We start from the raw sequence: 22062 nt of genomic DNA on the forward strand, positions 1-22062 counted from the left end.
TCAAGCGATTCTCCTGCCTCAGCCTCCCGAGTAGCTGGGACTACAGGCATGTGCCACCACGCCCGGCTAAGTTTGTATTTTTAGTAGAGATGGGGTTTCTCCATGTTGGTTAGGCTGGTCTCGAACTCCCAACCCCAAGTGATCTGCCCACCTCAGCCTCCCAAAGTGCTGGGATTACAGGCATGAACCACCATGCGTGGCCTAGTGCTGAATTGTTAAACTGGGAGACCCAGAAGTTAAGTGACTTGACCAAGGTTACCTCACCTGTTAGTGGCAGTGCTGGAACTAGAATTCTGGACAGTGAGGGATAAGGAGCTATTTTAGTAAAATAAGGTATATATTCCATTAAATGGAAATATCAGCTCTTGCCTATTGTGAAATGTACAAGTTACCTTTGGAATTTGAAATGACGGATGCAACTCCCATATTATGAAGCCAAGTAAATGGATATTGGGCACTCTGACGAAGTTCAGCAAAACTGGTATGCTTTTCTCTTTGACAACATAGTGTGGGGATGTATGTTGTATAACCAGTTGCAAATAAGCACAATCATCACTGTATTAATGGTTGTTGATATATGTACTCTTCTGTTAATATTGTTCGTAAAAATTCTAGGAATTATTTAACACCATAATGTTATCAGTTCCGATGCTTCCTCTACAGCAGGGATTAGCAAACTACTGTAGCCTGGCCTTCAAACCAACACCAGCGTGTCATCTGTCCTTGTACAGCCTGCAGGCTAAGATGGTTTTTACATTCTTTTTAAGGATTGAAAAAAGCCAAAAGAGTACTATATGGTGACATGTATAAATTATGTAAAGTTCAAACTTCAGTATTCATAAAGTTCTTTTTTTTTTTAAATCAGAACATGTATTGCATGACTAACCATTGAAATTCCTAAGATGAACTGGATGCGGCAGCAGCCGCCCTCTTGGGTTTAGGTGGTGTTCCTTCATGGAAACCATGCCTGTATCTGCTGTATACAGTTTTTAGGTGCCTCATTCGACCAGTCCTGGTGGTATTTCGTCTTAACCTTGGCACTGCAGTTATACTTTCTCTTGCACTTGGCGGGGTAGCCACATTTGCCACAGGCCGACTTCTGAGGGTGGTAGGCCTTAGAGCCACAGCGGTGGCACATGTGCATCTTATTGCGACACTTTCCAAATGATGATGTTGCCTTCGTCACCTTGCTTCTGCGGCTGAGACCAGAGAGATTCATTAAGTTTTATTAGAACACAGCCATGCTTATTTGTTTACCTGTTTTCTTGACTGCTTTCCGGCTGCAGTGGCAGAATTGAGTAGTTGCAGCCAAGATTTATGGCCTATAAAGCCCAAAATACTTACTGTTTGACCCTTCACGGAAAAAGTTTGCCAGCCTCTACTCTGCAAGATAGGTCTCTTCGAATTGGGTGCGAATTGGCTTAAACATTGAGGAAAGTTATCTTACAACACAAGTCCAGAATAAGGCAGGCTACATTCCAATGTGGTCAGTGTCTCAACTGTGAGTGTCATAGGGATGTGAGGTATTTATTCATTTCTCTAAACCGCCATCCTTGGGATGTTGGCCCTAGCCCCGGGCCAGCTCCCTTTGTGGGTTTTAGATAGAGGTAACAATTTTAGCACAACATCCAGAGGGAGACTATGTCTCTCTCCCTTTGGAAACAGTGAAACTCTTTCTGGAATTCCCTTTTCCCTAACCTTCCAAAAGCATCCATGTTTTACAGCCAGAATTGTGTCAGATGCCTAATTATGAACCAGGCACTAGCAAAAGGACTGGCATTACCATTACTAAATGCCACTTGTCTAATCTAAATGTCTTTTTAAAATTAATATTTTCGGCCAGGCGTGGTGGCTCAGACCTGTAATCCCAGCACTTTGGGAGGCCAAGGTGGGGGGATCACAAGGTCAAGAGATCAAGACCATCCTGGCCAACATGGTGAAACCTCGTCTCTAACTAAAAATACAAAAATTAGCTGGGCATGGTGGCAGGTGCTTGTAATCCCAGCTACCCAGAAGGCTGAGGCAGGAGAATTGCTTGAACCCAGGAGGCAGAGGTTGCAGTGAGCAGAGATGGTGCCGTTGCACTTCAGGCTGGGCAACAAGAGCAAAACTCCATCTCAAATAAATAAAATTAATATTTTCAGTAGAAAATTCAAAACATATAAAAGTAGAATAATATAGTGAGCCCCTATATAACTGTCACTTAGATACCACTCCGGCCCCAAATTGTTTTGAAACAAATCCCAGATTTCATTTAGAGACAGGGTCTTGCTATTGCCCAGGCTGGAGTGCAGTGGTGTGATCATAGTTCATTGCAGCTTGGAACTCAGGCTTAAGTGAGTCCTCCTGCCTCAGCCTCCCAACTAGCTGGAGCTACAGGCACATACCACTATGTACAGCCAGTTTTTGTATTTTTTGTGAAGATGGGGTTGCATGATATTGCCTAGGCTGCTTTGGAACTCCTGGACTCAGGCAATCCTCCCACCTCAGCCTCCCGAAGTCCTGGGATTATCTGCATGAGCCACCGCACCTGGCCTAATTTCAAGTATCAATATTTCACTCTGCATCTCTAAAAGATAAAGATTCTTTATAACATAACCACATTATATCATCACTCCTAAAATTAACTCCTAAAATTATGTTATCACTCCACAGATTAACATTATTTCTTAATACTATCCAAATAAACAATGTTCAGATTTCCCCAGTTGTCATAATTTTTTAATGGTTAGTTTGAATCCACATCTAAACAAAAGTTCATATAGCTGGTCACCCTGAGATAATTCCCCATAGAAAAGGCAAGATAGCTGGGCACAGTGGCTCACACCTGTAATCTCAGCACTTTGGGAGGCTGAGGCGGGTAGCTTGCTTGAGCACACAGGTTCAAGACCAGCTTGGGCAACATGGCAAAACCCCATCTCTACAGAAAATACAAAAATTAGCCAGGCATGGTGGTGTGCGCCTTGTAGTCCCAGCTGCTTGGGAGGCTGAGGTGAGAGGATGGCTTAAGCCCAGGAGGCAGAGGTTGCAGTGAACCAAGATGGCACCACTGCACTTCAGCCTGGGTGACAGAGCAGGATAGATGCTTGATTTTTTCCCCCTTTACTTGTTTTCAAAAAACAAGTTGGTTCCTGTATAGAAGAGTTAACTAACATAGGCCTAAAACTGCTGTCCTTAGAAAGGCCTCCCTGCAGGATTGGCCCTAAGTTGGCATCTGGGAGCTTGGACTTCTGTAAGGTTTTTATTCCTAGAACTGAGAAGAGTGACTCCCTTTGCCTAACCTGTTGGTACAACTAATTTGGTTTATGCTAAAAACCTGCTTTCCCTGTGGGACTCTGGGATTTTGGCAGAGGACGCCTACATGACCAGCACCCAATAAAAGTCTTGGGTACCAAGTCTGTAATGAACTTCCCTGGTAGCCATTTCACATATGTCACAAACCATTGCTGGGGGATTAAGCGTGCACATCCTACCTGACTCTACTAGGAGAAGATCCTTCAAGCTTGTGCCTGCTTTCCTCTGGACTTTGCCCTATGTTTATTTTCCCTTTGCTGATTTTGTTTTGTATATTTTTGTTGTAGTAAGTCATAGTCGTGAGTATGCTATGCTGATCCCTGAGTCCTAGCAAATCACCAAACCTGGGGGCGGTTGTGGAGACCTTTGACTCACAGAAATGTAACAAAAGGACTGGCCAGGCACGGTGGCTCACGCCTGTAATCCCAGCACTTTGAGAGGTTGAGACGGGCGGATCACTTGAGGTCAGGAGTTCGAGACCAGCCTGGCCAATATGGTGAAACCCCGTCTCTACCAAAAATATAAAAAATTAGCCTGGTGTGGTGAGTGTATGCCTGTAATCCCAGCTACTCGGGAGGCGGAGGTTGCAGTGAGCTGAGATCGTGCCACTGCACTCCAGCCTGGGTGACAGCGAGATTCTGGCTCAAAAGAAAGGACTGAGGAAAGAAAGGCTGAAATGGGTGGAGGCTGGAAAACCTGTGATGTCTGGATGGCTGTGGAGTTCTCCATGACCTGAAACAGCAGCTGAGCTGTTGCCTGTGAAAGGTAAAAGTTACCTGCGGAGTTTGAAATGACAGATCCGACTCCAGGAGAACTGACTCACCAGATCACCTGGCTACTTTGGGCCATGCTGGTTACGGTGAGGAGAAAAAGGAAGTATAGCCCAGGTAACGTAATACCTTCAGTTTTTGTTCTTCCTCCAGGAAGAAAGAAAAAAGGCCCAAAAATTCCCAAAGACAAGCTTTGGTGGGGCCAAAAATGTTAAACATTGATGGCACGCTTCCCTCACAAGTAGGAGGAAAAAAGGTTGAATCAGTTCTCAGGGCTGGAGCAAAGTAAAAAAGGGCAGGGGACATACTTCAGTAGTTAGCCTACCTGCACGCCCTCAACCCCATTCCAACTAGGGTCTCCTCCGCAACTGTAATATTAAAACTTTCGCTAAATTTACTGCAAGGGGTTGAATACATCTACAGTGAGGAAGGTGTCGGGCCAGGGTGGGGCAGCGGAGGGCAGTTAATGGCCTTGTATTTTACAGTTATTACATCTGTGGATATATGATAGTAGTTGATATAAAATGTTTTATGCTTGTAATGTCGCAGATGGTAGAGGGATTAGCTCAATAAGGCAATGCTGCAAAGAAAAAGTTAATGGGACACAACTTCCTTGCTTTTTGCTGCTGTAGGATAGATGGAAATTTAAATCCTTTGTTGAAAGCAAAATATATCTCACAGCTGATATTTACTATGATCGTTCCCCATTGGAGCCTCTGGAAAAAGACAAACACTTTTAAGAGTTTTTAAAGCAGTTTTTTGTTTTGTTTTGTTTGGTTTCTGACGGAGTCTCGCTCTGTCGCCCAGGCTGGAGTGAGTGGCGCGATCTCCGCTCACTGCAAGCTCCGCCTCCCGGGTTCACGCCATTCTCCTGCCTCAGCCTCCCGAGTAGCTGGGACTACAGGCGCCGCCACCTCGCCCAGCTAATTTTTTGTATTTTCAGTAGAGACGAGGTTTCACTGTGTTAGCCAGGATGGTCTCGATCTCCTGACCTCGTGATCCACCTGCCTCGGCCTCCCAAAGTGCTGGGATTACAGGCGTAAGCAGTTTTTAATTGCAAGTGAGCTCATAGAAAATCAGATGTCTGACCCTAGAGGCTGGTGATTTTCTAGCCTGATGTGCATAATTTTGAGTGGGTCTTAGAAAGCACTTAGGAAAGCTTTGCTTTTTGCTTGGCCTTGGAAACATGACTGGCCCTTCAGCATCTCAGCTTTACTGCTGCCAAAGAAGAGTCTCTGGCATATTTTGGAATCCTGAATTCATAGAGCCTAATTGCTTGGACTTGACACTTGAGCTAAAACTTGACATTATCTCCTACACACTACTTCAGTCTTAGCACAAGCTGTGTTAAACTGAAAGAGATACAGGCTCAGGGAACAAGACTTCTACTTGGGGATCAAGGCAGATTTAGGATACCACTCTGTGGGGCTCTTCACTATAAAAGCATGGATGTTGACGGAACTATGGGGATTATCACAGGTGTCCATGGGAACCGGCTTCTCTGGTGGTACCATATGAAGTCGAACTGCTCATCTGTTCTGTATTTCTGATACAGGGACTGATTGCATTCCCAACTTGTGATTATTGACAAAAGCTGCATGTTGAGGGGAAAGCATATCACTAGGACTGTGACCCCTGTGTCTACCCATCTTACTCTCCACCTCTCTCGGGAAAGTTTCACTGTGTTTACTTGGGACTTCCTGGACAGGCTGCAATTTGCAACAGCGGACTTACAGTCTGCTGCTACTCTGCCACCTTTCTACTGGTGCACACACCTTAGTAAGGCAGTTTGATTCCTAAATGCAGCTGTCTCCAGAAATGGAATGATGCTATAGGCCACTTACTAAATGAATCATCAGGATGAAAGCGGTGAGTGGCTCTCTCAAACCATTTTGAAATATTTTGAAAATTCAAGATTTAATTCTGTCCAGTTCTGAAACATATGTCTTTCTGGTTATGTTATATAAAAATATTTTCCAGCCAGGCGCAGTGGCTCATGCCTGTAATCCCAACACTTTGGGAGGCTCAGACAGGTGGATCACGAGGTCAAGAGATTAAGATCATCCTGGCCAACATGGTGAAACCCCATCTCTACTAAAAATACAAAAATTAGCTGGGCGTGGTGGTGCGGGTCTGTAGTCCCAGCTACTCGGGAGGCTGAGGCAGGAGAATTCCTTGAACACGGGAGGTGGAGGTTGCAGGGAGCCGAGGTTGTGCCACTGCACTCCAGCCTAGCAACAGAGCGAGACCCTGTCTCGAAAAAGAAAAAAAATCCTGTGAAAACTTTTGTCCCCCTTTAATACATCCCTTCCAGACAAAAGGTCTGGATGAGAGTAGAGGACAGTTTTGTAAATGTGAAACTATGACTGCTAAATGGGACATACTGATTTTGTAATAATAACAAAAAACAAACACTGGCACCTAGGGAATCTCAAAGGAGGCAGACTGATGATCTTTGTTTTTCAATACTGCCTTTCCCCTCTTCCTAAAGAAAAACTTCCCATGCTACCTTTTTAAGATGCTGCAAGCACTTTGAATTCAAACAGCCTGCTGAGCCTGTGCTCAGACCTATGAGAGCAGGGAGTGGCCTCAGCGCCTGCATTTCCCACACAGAACACCTCCAGATGTCATCCATAGTCGTCAGGCTGATAACCTGATGTCAGGAACCAACATGGAGCTGACTGTCTTCAGGTAGTCCCTCTGAAACAAAGACTCAAACTAATTTTTCAGGCTGGAGTGGAAACCTGTTTTCCTCTAAACTTTACCCCATGCACCTTTTCCCTTGCGAATTTTGTTTCATATCCTTTCGCTGTGATAAGTCATACCTGTGAATACAGCAATATGCTATGTCCTGTGAGTCCTCTAAAATCATCAAATCTGGAGGTGGAAAAACTGGGTCTTGGGGATCCCTGACACACTTCCCTAGTATTCTCTAACTGGTTTTTTTCTCCCCGCAAAATATTTTTTCTGTTTTGAAAATTTAGCATCGTGAATATCTCCTCCCCAGATGTAAAAGTATTTTATGTTTCAGATCAGTGTAATGACTGCTTTTGTCCCATCTTTGATACATGGGAGCCTCTTCAAGTTGGCTCATAAGTCTTTCGATTTGTCCCTAATAATCTTCTACAGCCTTTTGTTTTCTGGTATGTCAAGATATTCCAGGCTCATCTACATATTTTCTACCTCAGAACTGTTTCCTTCTAATAGCAAATATTTAGAAACTTTAATCTGGACATTAGGTTGCTCACTACTACTGAACTGATAATTGTTTCTAGCTCCCCACCCCCACCAGTAGATGAAACTAGGACTTTTTTTGCAGGTTCATAGTGACGTTTCTACTACACATTTGGGCTACAGCGTTTTTACTTAACCTCATCAATGATATAGCTACATTTTGTCTATCCCTTGTCAAAAATCTAAATTCTCAGCAACAAGAAACATAATTGCTGATTTTACTCCTCTATACCTAAAACAGCTGTAGAATAATAGTGTTACCATAACCGCCACCAATAGGAGTACTAGAAAGTTAAGGTTTTTTGTCGTTCTTTCATCTTTAGATTGTGGCTTGATACAGTAAAAGTCATGTGTTTTACAGTTAATTGGAATTTATTTCTATGGGGTTATGATATTTAGCTGAGGAGATTTCCAAGCAAAGTGTAGAAGATGCAGCCTGCCTTGTTGCTTATAGTAAAATGTGAAAAGAACAATAGAGGGAAGAACTATTAAAGCACAAAAAGGAATCAACATGTAATGATTTAGGAAATGTTTCAGCCTATCCAGATTGCAAAAGATGCTGAAATTAGGAGCTTCACTATTAGGAAAGGATGCTACAGAGAAAGCCAAGGGTATGACTAGACCACTTTTTTTTTTTTTTTCCTTTAACTGTTGAAGAAATTAAATATGTGACTCGTGGATCCTCTAAACCATCTCAACAGAAACCAAGAATGAAGATGGGATTATTCAGGAAAGATCCGTGGAGGAACATCTTTTCTAATGGAGTCAGTCCCATGACATACGCAAGAGACCCACAGTGTTTTGAGAATGCTCTATTGGCAGAAACACTGCCAGCTTGGACTGAAAGAGACGGGGGGGCGGGTAAAATTAAAGAAGGTGCTTGGACTGTCAAAATTCTACAAGCAGGTAATTGGCTGGAGAAAAAGGATGACTCAAAGGATAGAATCTCCAGATGGCAGAACCAAGGGCCATAGAAGATTATTCCCAGGCCTTGAAACCTAATGGACATTCCCTTGTTGGATTCTAAAATTGGGACTAGTGACTCCTTTCTTCCTTCCGTTTTCTCCCTTTTGGAATGGGAATGTCTATACATTTTATTCTCTGCCTGTTCCACTATTATATTTTGGGAGCATCCTATATACACTTTTCTCCATTTTGCCTTTTTCACTAATAGTGTATCCTGGAGTGCATTCTGTGGCAGTATATAGAAATATTCCTCACTTCTTTCTTTAGCTGAATAGTCTTCCTTGTGTGGATGTACCATAATTTATTCAACCTATTAATGGCACTTGGTTATTTTTAGTCTTTTGCTGTTATAAAAAGTATTGTAATGAATAACCCTGTACATCTTTTTATTTTTGCCACTGTATCTGTACGCTTGATTTTCTAGAAGAGGGACTGCTGGATTGGAGCTTAAATGCAAAATTCATTTTGCTATATAAACCAAATACTATTTGATCACTAGTCACCTAAGAAATACATTTTGCATTGTGACCCAGTTTCCACACACACAGGCACGTAACTAAGATGTGTCATGGTTACCTTGCTACCTACAATCTGTTTTGTTTTAAAAATTCAGGTAGCGATACTCAATGACTTACTAATGGGTCATGACTCAAGGTTTTAAAAACATTGGCTTGGCCCGGCATGGTGGCTCACGCCTGTAATCCTGGCACTTTGGGAGGCAGAAGCAGGCTGATCGCCTGAGGTCAGGAGTTTGAGACCCGCCCGGCCAACATGGTGAAACCCTGTCTCTACTAAAAATAAAATTAGCCAGGTGTGGTGGTGCATGCCTATGATCCCAGCTACTCAGGAGGCTGAGGCTGGAGAATCGCTTGAACTGGGAAGCAGGGGTTGCAGCGAGTCCAGAGCGCGCCACTGCACTCCAGCCTGAGTAACAGACTAAAACTACATCTCAAAAAAAAAAAAAAAAAAAAAAAATTGGCTTGACCAAGGATTGGTACACTTTTATTTGAAAGAGCCAGGTAATATTTTAGGCTTGTGGACTATTCATGGTCCCAACTCTGCCTCTGCCATTGTAGCCTAAGAGGCATAGGCAATACATAAACAAATAGACACAGCTATGTTTCAGTAAAACTTTATCTACAAAACCAGGTGGCTACAGAGAGGACTCTGTTTTAGGCTAATCAAGCCACACCCTCAGGGGTTGGAATGAAGTCAGCTTCACCTGTAGCACTTGGATATATGGAGGAGGGTAGATTACTGAATGAAATTAGGACTCGGGAAGGAGAATGAGGGAAATGGCTGTTGAATAGGCAACAGTCACTATCACTTCAGATAGTCTTAGTCACGACTTACATGATTAACCTCTAAATATGCAGATAACCCTAAATATGTCCCAGTGCTTTTTTTTTTTTTTTTTGGTGAGACAAAGTCTTGCTCTGTCACCCAGGCTGGAGTGCAGTGGCATGATCTTGGCTCACTGCAACCTCTGCCTCCTGGGTTCAAGCAATTCTCCTGCCTCATCCTCCTGAGTAGCTGTGATTACAGGTGTGGGCCACCACACCTGGCTGATTTTTGTATTTTTAGTAGAGACGAGGTTTCACTATGTTGGCCAGGCTGGTCTCGAACTGCTGACCTCAAGTGATCCACCTACCTCCGCCTTCCAAAGTGCTGGGGTTACAGGTGTAAGATACCACTTCACCTGCCCGGCCTGTTTGGCAGCATTTTTAAGAGCAGATGTAGTTGATATACACATTTTTGTTTTGTTTTGTTTTTGAGATGGAATCTCACTGTGGCATCCAGGCTGTAGTGCAGTGGCACAGTCTTGGCTCTCTGCAGCTTCAACCTCCTGGGCCCAAGCAATCCCCCTGCCCTAGCCTCCCAAGTAGCTGAGGCTACAGGCACACACCACCACACCCAGTGAGAATGTGTGTGTGTGTGTATAAACAAGGTCTTACTATGTTGCCCAGGCTGGTCTTGAACTCCTGGCCTCAAGTAATCCTCCTGCGGTGGACTTCCAAAGTACAGAGATTACAGGCATGAGCCACCGTGCCTGGCCTCATGTACACATTCTTCAATTTATTTTTTTTTTCTGTTTTTTTGAGATGGAGTCTTGCTCTGTCGCCCAGGCTGGAGTGCAGTGGCGTGATCTCGGCTCACTGCAAGCTCTGCCTCCCGGGTTCATGCCATTCTCCTGCCTCAGCCTCCTGAATAGCTGGGACCACAGGCGCCCGCCACCATGCGCGGCTAATTTTTTGTATTTTTAGTAGAGACGGGGTTTCACCGTGTTAGCCAGGATGGTCTCGATCTCCTGACCTGGTGATCCGCCCGTCTCGGCCTCCCAAAGTGCTGAGATTACAGGCTTGAGCCACCGCACCCGGCCTACTTTTTGTATTTTTAGTAGAGACCGGTTTTCACCATGTTAGCCAGGATGGTCTCAATCTCCTGACCTCGTGATCTGCCCTTCTCGGCCTCCCAAAGTGCTGGGATTACAGGCGTGAGCCACTGCACCCGGCCCAAATATTTTTAAGTGTCTACCTGTCTGTACTCCCAGGCAGTGTGATAGGTGCTTGGTAATCAAAAGTGGTTAGCACATACTACCTTCCCTCAAGTGAGACCATCTCACTTTCCCTGTAGTTAAGACAGAGACATACTATTTAAAATAAATGTAATAACCATTAAGAGTTAGGACTAAACTTTTAGGAGAAAAGGTACACGTTGTATAATTATAGGTGCCAGCTTATTAAATTTTAGCTAATTTTTAGACATAAGGTTCTTTGAAACCTCTTTCCAAAGTTATTACCTACGATATGCAGATATCTAAGATGGTACTCTGAGATCACATGATCATAATCTTGGGTATAATTGGAGGCAAAAACAACAAAGTGGCAGTGGGGCATGAACGGAAGCCCAGTCCATTGTCTGCACAAGAGGAAGAGGATAATAAAGAATAAAGTTAGGGGCATAGAATAGAACCAGTTCTTACTATTTGAAATAGGAGTGGGGGAAGGGTTCAGGAGTCCTAAGGAAAGTGTCAGGGCGGGAAGTGGGAAATACAGACACAGATCAGTCAGCGGGGAGGGTTCCTCCTGGCACCGGTTTCTACCCCTGCTAGTGTCTTCAGACTGAAGCGTGGCCAGGCTTCCATGCCTTGTCTGACTCCAGGCCTGCTTCCGCAGAGGAGTCACGGAGCCAGGTCTTCATTTGGGAAAACGTGTGTGTGTGTGTGTGTGTGTCTCTCGGAGTCTCACTCTTTGTGTGTGTGTGTGTGTGTGTGTGTCTTCGTTGCCTAGGCTGGAGTGCAGTGGTGTGATCTCAGCTCACTGCAACCTCTGCCTCCCAGGTTCAGGCGATTCTCCTGCCCCAGCCTCCCGAGTAGCTGGGAATACGGGTGTGCACCACCATGCCCTGCTCATTTTTTGTATTTTTAGTAGAGACGGGGTTTCATCATACTGGCCAGTCTGGTCTCGAACTCCTGATCTCATAATCCGCCGGCCTCAGCCTCCCAAAGTCCTGGGATTACAGGCGTGAGCCACTGCACCTGGCCCATACTTTTTTTTTTTCCTTTGAGACACTATCACCCAGTCTGTTTTTTCTGGACCAGGATGAGCTCCTTGAAACAAGTGAGTCAGGGAGAGAAGTAAAGGGGTAAAATGTAGACCAGGAAAAATGGAGTGATAGACACTGGAGGAAAGGGGAAAGTCGAAAAGAATCTGTGAAAAAGGAGAATTCACAAATAGGAAAACATCCAAGATTGACTCTTCCAATTGCCTGGGGCTTCTGTTACTCTAATAATACATTGTATTAACAAGCGTCTTCTATGTGTTCAAAGTGCTTTTCAGTGTGTCTCACAGCAGTTGCAGAGATCAAAGAAAGGAGCCAAGTGAAATTAGTTCGATTTCAGATATGAAAAGTAAGCAACTCGACAAGTTTCTTTAGAAAGGAAGGAATGGAGCCAACAGTAGGGACCCTAGGTCCTGAGTCAAGCTGCTTGTTATCAAAAGCCTGGAGTAACACCACTGAAGGCTACTCTGCAGTGGCTTCTCTGTAAGCCACCCCCCTCCTCTCACCCTCCACTCCCTGGCAGTGGACCAGGTAATCTTAACCTCTCTTACCTAATACAGAACTCTTTCTCTTCTGTAGATTCTCTGTGGGAAAGAGATTCCTCGCTGGATCAATCGACTTGCCTACTTCAGCTCCTGTATCCCCTTTCTACAGAGTTGCCTCCCGAAGGAGTGGCTCACGCCCGCAGCCCTGCAGTCTAGTGTCAGCCAAGAGCTCCAGGATGAACTGGAGGAAGCAGAGGATGCTGCCGCATCCGCTTCCGTGGCAAGCGCTGCAGCAGGCTCCAGACCCGGGCGCCACACTAAACTATAAATGTCTCCAAAGTCACACATTCAGAACTGTCTCTGGCAGTCGAATATCACTAGAGAAAAGTCAATAGAGAAGCATCCTTTGGATATTTTGTATGCAAAGATGGCTCTCCCCCAAATCCCAGTTTTTCAGCTCAGGATTATATTTGTAATCAAAAAAAAAAAAAAAAAATCACTTGGCGCAGGAGGGAGAACTTTGTAAGAAGCTGCCCTCTGTTTTTTTTACCCACTCGTCAATCTGGATTTACTTCTTCTGTTTTATACAAACTCTGTTAAGTTATGTTTACAGTATTTTGTATCGCTGTTTACAAATCTTGCATGGACTCCTGCCACGTGAAAGAGAAAATCTTCGTGTCTTCAAAAATTAGGCAGGTAATCTTTGTATACTTCTGACAATTGCCAGATCTATGGCATAAATAATAGGCACACAAAAAGGTACTTAAACAGTTATAGTCACCATCACCTGCTTAAGAATGGTCTTTTAGATTTGTGTTTGTTTTGTTCAAGTTGTTGGCACCAGGATGCAGAGAACCAGACTGGCCTGAGGTGAAGGAGCACACAGCCCTGAGGGCTTGGAACCCTGGGTCCAGTTCCTCTTCACACCCCTTCCACTCTGAGTAGCACATCTCCCCAGGTGCCCATGGAACACCTGCTTTCATCCCAACTGTCCGTCCACCTGGGCGGGGCGATGTGTTCTCACGTCTCTCTGACTTTGATGCCACTCATTCTATCGTTTAGATGTTTTTCATTCAAGATATTCTTGGTAGTAACTGACAAATGTGTTGCACATGCATTGGGGGGGGCTTCATTTTTATTTTAATACACATGTATTTCCTCCTTGCACAGGATTTTGATGGCGTAGAAATATCCTAAGTGGTAGCCTTCCAAGTTAGCAGTGAGTTGACATTCAACTGCTTTTAACTATTCAGGCTACCTTTTATACTAAACCTTGAAAACTAGAATCTAAAGTCCACCCCAAAAAGGTAGTTCTTTGATATTTTATACTCTTTATGTACCATATCAGAAAGAGTATGTTGGCGTTTGTCATGGGAGTCATTTCACGTCATAATAGAATGCCTAGTCTCATTGACCGATCGTTAAATCATATTTGTGTGTCTTAAGATTCATATTTATATGTTCTCTCAAATGTATGTCTCTTACGTAACATACTCTAAGAATGAAATTGTCACCACAGATAAATCCTTGTTAGCAAGGAATCTGTCTGCTCCAGTCTACTCCTAGTTTGACCCTTGGATGTAAGAACCAAGTCATTACATGTCAAATTCAATTTTTCTGCCTTAAGAATGAATGTCCTACGTAAAATATTGGATGCAGTGTAAAATTATCCAAGGCAGTGACTTCAGCTTTATATATATAAAATATAGTTTTAAAGTTATTGACATTTATTTAAACTTTTAGATTGGATTGTTTGCTATTGCTCTGTGTGAGGATACATAATCTTTCAGTAAACTATATTTTTAACTTTTCCATAAGCTGATTTTGATTCATTTTATTAATGTAAGCACACCCTGTTCGTAGGGAAAATAAACCTTGGGTTATAAGCATTGGCCTGAGGACAATGAAGCCACTTAACCTGATTTCTATTTCGACTGCTCTGTTTCCAGAGAGGAAAGCCTTTACAGATCACTCTGGGTTCTTTGGGGCAGAACGCTCGTGTCAAGAGGCGTGACAGAAGAAAGGAACATATGAGCATAATGAGATGCCGACTTGGTTCAGGTCTAAAATTGAGATACGGGCAAAACACTAAGGCGCTAGCGGTGACTTGTTCACTAAAGAGAGTCCTATCCCCAAAACCCAGCTTAGTGCAAAGCCTTGGATACAGTTTGCTTGTAATATTTTTAATAATGTGAGGAGTACAGTTTTTTTCTAATTCATTCAAGTACATATGATTGAAACCTGGGCTACTGACACACACAGTAGCCATTAGTCAGACACTTCTTGGTGAATATCAGCAACATCCCATCTGTGCTTAACCAGAATCCAGCGAGTCAGCACACAAGTGATTTTATTATTGTGTCGTATTTACTTTCATCTGCAGCATTTGGAGTTTAAAAATAATGTAAAGGGTTCTAGTAAAAATAGTGTCCTAAGGCCAATTACCATACTAACAATCAGCAGATAAAATTCTGGACATGAGACTCCTTATAATCTAATTATACCTGAGGTTGAGAAATAAATGTCTTCCTTTAGAAAATTTCATTCAAGTCAGGTTCTTCTCTACAGTTCAAAATTGAGAATGGATTTAATGAACTAGCATTTAGCCAGCTTTTTCTTGCCCTTGGAGAAAAAGAATCATTCTCAACCTGATCTCTGTTAAGAAAAATCCTAGATGAACAATCTGGTCATGAATATACATATGGTACGGAGTCTCTCTGTTGTAACCAGGTGGACATACTTCTCATGGTGGGGTGGACAGTAATACATGTTAGAGGGTCAGAAGCTTCTGGTTTCTGCTGTTTGTTTTAAATACCCTTGGGGTTTTTTTTCACCCTTACAAGGGGAGCATCAGCTTTGGAAAGTGTAACTGTTGGAGTATAGAAGGCAGTGGTGTATGATCTTAGCCTCTTCCTGATGCCTGAATCCAGCCAGCTGTTGCTCTGACCCACAGCAATAGAGCAAGTTACCCATCACCAGCATTTGTACAGAGCAGGGAATTCTGGTTTTAGTCCATTGGTAGCATTGTGTGTATGAGGAGATTCAGCACCACAGACAGCTAGCTGCAGGACTCGATATCCATGGCTTCTTTCCATCACAAAACGGGTAGAAACACATTCACTGCTTCAGGTTCTAATCTGTGTGTCTCCTTATGACTCCATTTCTGTAGGATACTCTGTAACTTTGATATATGCTGTATTTTCTTTAAAAGATTTAGATTTTTGTTCAGCAAGCTAGCCATACAACCATTGTATCTCTTCCTTATCAGTATGGTTTTAGAGCACAGCTCAGTTATTAGGCTTTCATTGTCTACTCTTTCAATACATGTACATCTTTACTGTTTGAAAGGTGTTACAGCTGTCGAAGAATCCTTATGGACCTGAAGATAATTTCTTGTGAAGTTGAATGCAAGTGTACTGTCATTCATAGTGTTTATATCACAATACCAGGAATCTTCACTTTTGCTACCTTGATATAGCATTGGGCTATCATGTTACAACATTGAAATACATTGATTTATTAAAAAAATACTTTTATAAGAAATGTTTTATAGTGCTTTCTGACTTTCGGATTACAACTGTTGTGTATTTGTGTTGGGTGGGGTGGGGAGGTGTATTTTTAAAACCCAAGGCTCCCATGTGCTGGGCAGGAGCATGACAGCCAGCCCCCTCCATCCTGTCTTCCTCTCACAGGCACATGCACCTTTATTCACCTGCATTCCTCTTGTGCGCAGATCTGTGGGCCAGTGCCTTAGCTGTCGGAGAGCATAGCCACACCTGCTCACAGGTAGGAGTGCCAGCCATGGCTTCTGGGAAATGGAGGCAGAAGGGCAAGCTAGAATGGACTCCTTCCCCAAAGCGCAGGGGACAGACCTGCAGAGGAATAGCCCCGACACATGCACACACACTCCTTTGTCTTGAAGCAGCAAAGCAAGCAGCAGCCTGAGTGAATGAGCTCCTCATTTCCCACGGACCTGTCCTCCAATGCTTGGCACCTCCAACCTGCCCCTTCCCCTTTCTCCTCCACTGGCCTTTCTGCACACTGTGGAGTCATAGTTTCCTCTACTAATTCAAAAATTTCTCTTGAATCAACTATTGTTAAATAAATGAATACCAGCCTTTTGTGACCCATCAATGCCTGTCCGCTCTGCTAAGCAAGAATGATCTATGTACAACTTACTTGTTCTGGCCTCCAGAACAATAAGCAAAGGGGAGCTCTTCCCCCAGGCTAACACAGGCTCCTAATACTCTCACAAGGAGGTTACAAATTCAAATCTGGTAAAGCAACTTCGGGATCTTGCTTGGAGAAAGAAGGCCAAGTATCTGGAGGACAGTGGTCTTTTGTTGTGTATTTTTCATTACCTGCTCCTGAAGTTCTCCTAATCACCCAGATATTGACCTTGTTCTATAATAACTTGGCAGAAGTCAGTGCTAATAAAGATTAACAGCTTCTGGCTATACTTTCAGGAATTAAATCAGTGGCAGAGAGCTACTTACTTACTGAGTCAAAGCCCAGGGCATTGCTGAGGCCTCTCATACCTGCCCCTCGGTCATTCCTTCCTGTCAAAGCCAACAGGGGACATAAAGAGCCTCCACTCACCATACTCGGAGGCATTCATCCTCCTGGGAGTAGATGAGCCCCTCTGTATTCTGGAACCCTGTCGTGATCTGGGAAGGTGTCACGGTCCCATGCTGGTGAGGACTGGTGTAGAATCCCCATCTTTGAGCGCCTCCCTGACACCTGACCCCCTCCCTTAGGAACAGTTGCCTGGTTCTAAGCAAGCCACTGGCTACCAGACTGTTTCCTTCACACCCCAGACTTCTAGGTGATCTGTGGGATTTATACCTGGGCAGCCTTCAGGTACATCTGAAGCCCCACCCATGAGGCTGTCTTCGCAGCCTTGTAAATATGTAGACTTGGGAGTGAAGTTCCCAAAGCCGCTACACCAGGCTCCTCAAAGTGGAGTGGAGTGAATGAGGCCTGCATTGCTCCACTGGAAGAAGAAGATGCGTTTGATAGGGAAGTGAAGAACCAATCAGACTAAGAAAAGCAGTTTGGTCTACCTAGCGCGCTCAGTCTACGTGGCCAGTGCATATCCACTTCAGCGGGGCTGGGATTTTCAGATCAAAAAACCAGAAGAAGATGTATGGGAGCCAGGCCACAAGACTCAGGCATAAACAAAGACTGAGGAAAACTCTCAAGCCTTCCTCTCCCTCTGCCAGGATCGGTGAGTAGGTGCCACAGAAATACCCTGGCATTACCCCCTGGCAAGCAGTTAATAATCCACAGAAGGTCACGTTGTGGGTTTTGATGATGAAACAAAAAAAAATGAAAATCTTTACCTCTGCTTTGTGCTTGGGCCCATGCTGAGTACTACACACATTATTTCATTTAATTCTCACAACAGCCTATGACATCATTCCTGCTTTACACAAAGACAGTTGCCCAAGACCACACAGATGGCATAGGGAAGGCCCATATTTGAACTCAGCCAATTCTAAAGCATCTCTTCTTTCCATGCAAGCACATACTTCTCTGAAATGACGAATCTGCCCACCCCGGGCCTGCTAAATGAGAATCGGCATTTTAGCAAAATCCCCAGGTGATTCAGGAGTACATTCATGTTTAAGAAGCACTGCTGCATTTCATAAGACTCGGTTCTGCGTGGTTCCTGGATGAGCTAATGTCAGGCAACCTGAACATGTGGGTATCTGAAGGACCTGCTAGGTGACTCCCCTCCGAAACTCAGTAGAGGTGTAGTAAGACTTCCTAGATTTTTACTGGGTTTGACTCAAGCTACATAAATTATTCAAGGACTACCCACCCCAATAAACATGAACCATGAATTTGAACCCTCTGGTGTTTCTACAGAGAGTAGTTACCTAGAAGCCCCTGATCCATGCACTAAGGATTCAGGACTATTGGCCAACTGAGATCCAACCTCCTGTGAGAGACCGCCAGGGCCAGGCGCTTCAGGCGGCCATCCTGTTCACTTGAGTCATCACGGAAAGCCCAGGCCCCCCAGGCCATCCATCCCCAGACTCATCCCCAACAACTCTCTACATGCCCTTATCTGGCCGGCACCCCTATTCATCCTTGCTGTCCCCCCTTTCCAATGTGCCCTCTGGAACTCTCAATCTGTGACAGGCAAATGACCCAGTAGACTCCATGTTTTCAAATGTTTCTTGACCTTTCTGCTTTACCCGAAACCTGGCTGTCCCTTGAGAATCTGTCTCCCTAAGTGTACCCTCCATCTCCCAATTGCTGCTTCTAAATAATTTCTCCTCTTCCCTTCAAAACCTCCAGCTCCAGTGAAACCTGTGCTAGCCAGTTCTATGAGCTACTCCCCTTCATTGTCCCTCTTCTTGCTCATACTGTCTTTCTCTCCAGCATTTCCCTGTCGTCACTTCTGCACGTTCACGTAGGTGATCTGTCCAATACCCTAGCCCAGTGCTTCTTAACTGGGGCTCTGTCATCTGGGGCAGGACAATTCTTTGTGCTAGGCAGTCCTCCACAATATGAGCCTTATGGCATCTCTGCACCCTCCCTGCACGTTACCAGCCTTTACCCCCTCCACAGTCTGCAGCATCACGTGTCCTTGCGCACTCCCCATTTCATCCCCCAGGGGATCAGCAGTCCTGACCTCAGCTGAGAACCATTCAATGTCTTGATTTCATGTCAGCCATTCTTTGAAGCCTTCAACTTTTCATCACGAGTACATTCTTTTTTTTTTTTTTTTTAAACGGAGTCTTGCTCTGTTGCCCAGGCTGGAGTGCAATGGCACGATCTCGGCTCACTGCAACCTGCACCTCCCAGATTCAAGTGACTCCCCTGCCTCCGCCTCCCCAGTAGCTGGGATTACAGGCACCCACCACTATGCCCAGCTAATTTTTGTATTTTTAGTAGAGACAAGGTTTTACCATGTTGGTCAGGCTGGTCTTGAACTCCTGACTTCAGGTGATCCGCCCACCTCGGCCTCCCAAAATGCTGGGATTACAGGCGTGAGCCACCGTGCCCAGCCCATCACTAGTAACATTCTAAACCACTTCTAAAAATCTTAATTTTAAGCATCACTAACCATGAACTTCCCAGCCCACACTAGTACCCTACATTCCAAGTCTTCAACTTATCAAGATCTCAAATCCATCAATCCTAACATCACCTCCCTCCCATCTTCGTTTCTCTTTTCACTCGGCCTAAATTCCATGGCCAATAATTCAATCATTTCCTTCTCAGTACCCTCCAGTCCCATGCCCCTTTCTGCATTTTAATAGCCTGGCAAACCTGTACTGTTCTGAGACCTCTCTGCATCTGAGACTGATGAGCTAAATGTTGAAGAAAAACCACACAACTAGGCTGACAGATTAGAGTTTACTGATCCTGTCCACAAACCTCACAAGGGCACTTGACACCACGCCACAGTTTACTACAGTCCCTTGTCAGCCTACTCTCCTGCTCTCCTGGATGACACTCATAGCTTCTGTCTTCACCTCTCCCACACCTTCCCCAGACATTTTGCTGAGAACCTCGCTTTACGCTTCAGTGAAAATACAGAGACAACTTAGGCAATCTCCCAGTCTACAAGCTCACCTGAATTTGTGCCCATCTCTATAAATAAATAAATAATGCCTTGTGAAATATGCATGCAAGAGAACGCATATGTTGGTTGCTGGGTTGATTTATTTATTTATTTAAGAGGGCATCTGACTCTGCCACCCAGTCTGGAGTGCAATAGTGCAATCTTGGCTCACTGCAACCTCCGCCCCCTGGGTTCAAGCAATTCTCCTGCCTCAGCCTCCCAGGTAGCTGGGATTACAGGCACGTGTTACCACACGCAGCTAATTTTGTATTTTTAGTAGAGCAGGGTTTCACCATATTGGCCAAGCTGGTCTCGAACTCCTGACCTCAGGTGATCCGCCTGCCTCAGCCTCCCAAAGCGCTGGGATTACAGGAATGGGCCACCGTGCCCAGCCAGTATATGTACAGTTTAAAAAGTGATCAAATGAACACCTCCCTGAACAACCATTCAGCGTAAAAAATAGAACATCAGGAACACATGCAGGCTTCCCCAGCCGCTTCCTCTTCCCCCACTGGAAGGCGAACCACAATCCTAGTTTTTTGTAATTGTTCCTTTGTGCCTACATGTGCATCCCCGGACAATACTATATGATTTGGTTTTGCCTATTTTGAACTTTATAGAAATGGAATAATAAATTTCAGTTTTTTTAACTTTTACATTATTTTTATAATCCATGCATATTATATGTATAGTTGTAGTTCATTCATTTTCACTACTGTATAGGGTTTTTGTTTGTTTGTTTTGAGACAGAGTTTCGCTCTCGTTGCCCAGGCTGGAGTGTAGTGGCGCGTCCTCAGCTCACTGCAACCTCCACCTCCCAGGTTCAAGTGATTCTCCCGTCTCAGCCTCCCGCGTAGCTGGGATTATAGGTGCACGCTACCATGCCTGGCTAATTTCTTTTAGTAGAGATGGGGTTTCACCTTGTTGGTCAGGCTGGTCCTGAACTCCTGAACTCAGGTCATCCACCTGCCTCAGCCTCCCAAAGTGCTGGGATTACAGGTGTGAGCCACCGTGCCCGGTCTGTATAGTATTCGGTTGGATAAATATACCACAGTTTTATGTATACATTCTACCGCTAACAGATATTTGGACTATTGCCAGTTTGTACTGCTATTATGACCAGTGCGCCTATGAACATTATCATGCATGGCTCCTGCTACAGATGTAATGATTTCTCTAGACATAGGATTGGTAGATTGTAAGGAAAGTGCATGTTTAATTTTATTAAAGCAGGAAAAAAGATATTACACTTTTATTAAATGAAGTCTTACTCAGCCCTCTCTCCATCTTCTACTCAAACAGCTCCACAAGCTAGTTATTCTTTTCTAACGTCATATAATGAAATTCTAGAACCTGGCCTTAAAAATGTTTTTTATAATTAACTAAAAGAGTCAAAGAGATCAAAACTGGTGCCCAACTCCCACGCAGCCACTGGGAAAGATAACACTCAGCATCACAAAAGCAGTTCAAAGAATCTGATTAATTTGGTTAAGAACTTTCAAAAAACACTGTCTTGTTCCATGAAGAGTGGATATGTATGTGAATATTCATCACTATTTTCAACTCTGTTTGAGCAATAGGGTCTTGTCAGACTCCTACAACTCTAGGAAATAAATTAAATAGATAAATAAAAATATTTGTGCAAATAACCACCATGCAAAAATAACCTCCAAAAGGAACCTCTGCCTGCTTGTCTTGATAATTTGCTGTCTCGGTTATAATGTTGTGCATGACATCTTCATATTCCTAAAAGTTATATGTACTTGAAAGACAGATCAGGCCAGGCGAGGTGGCTCACGCCTGTAATCCCAGCACTTTGGAGGCTGAGGAGGATGGATCACGAGGTCAGGAGTTTGAGACCAGCCTGGCCAACATGGTGAAACCCCGTCTCTACCAAAAAATACAAAAAAAAGTTAGCTGGGCATGGTAGCGCACACCTGTAGTCCCAGCTACTCAAGAGGCTGAGGCTGGAGAATCACCTGAACCCACAAGGCGGAGGTTGCGGTGAGCCGAGATCACGGGCAATAGAGTGAGACTCCATCGAAAGAAACAGAGAAAGAGAGAAAGAGAAGAAAGAGAGAAAGAGAAGAAAGAAAGAGAAGAGAAGAAAGAGAAGAGAAGAAAGAGAAGAGAGAAAGAGAGAGAGAGAAAAAGAGAAAGAAAGAGAAAAAGA

At 44.1% G+C, this 22062-nt stretch overlaps 1 protein-coding gene and 1 long non-coding RNA gene across 2 annotated transcripts in view; one reads left to right on the forward strand and one right to left on the reverse strand.

Moving 5' to 3' along the window:
• Positions 1 to 15853, forward strand: part of DESI2 (desumoylating isopeptidase 2) — a 72479-nt gene extending 56626 nt beyond the window's left edge. The window contains exon 5 of the mRNA XM_011981175.1: positions 12405 to 15853. Coding sequence (XP_011836565.1) covers positions 12405 to 12638 — 234 coding nt within the window. The 3' untranslated portion in view covers positions 12639 to 15853. The remainder of the gene's footprint in view (positions 1 to 12404) is intronic.
• Positions 472 to 2118, reverse strand: LOC105540500. The gene is made up of 2 exons (XR_001006196.1): positions 1994 to 2118; positions 472 to 1199 (listed from the first exon to the last, which is right to left on the reverse strand). It is a non-coding gene; the product is annotated as an uncharacterized LOC105540500 (long non-coding RNA).
• Positions 15854 to 22062: the final 6209 nt, after the last annotated feature.

This window comes from Mandrillus leucophaeus, unplaced genomic scaffold, assembly GCF_000951045.1.
Source record: "Mandrillus leucophaeus isolate KB7577 unplaced genomic scaffold, Mleu.le_1.0 Scaffold220, whole genome shotgun sequence".
In the NCBI taxonomy this organism is placed as follows: Eukaryota; Metazoa; Chordata; class Mammalia; order Primates; family Cercopithecidae; genus Mandrillus; species Mandrillus leucophaeus.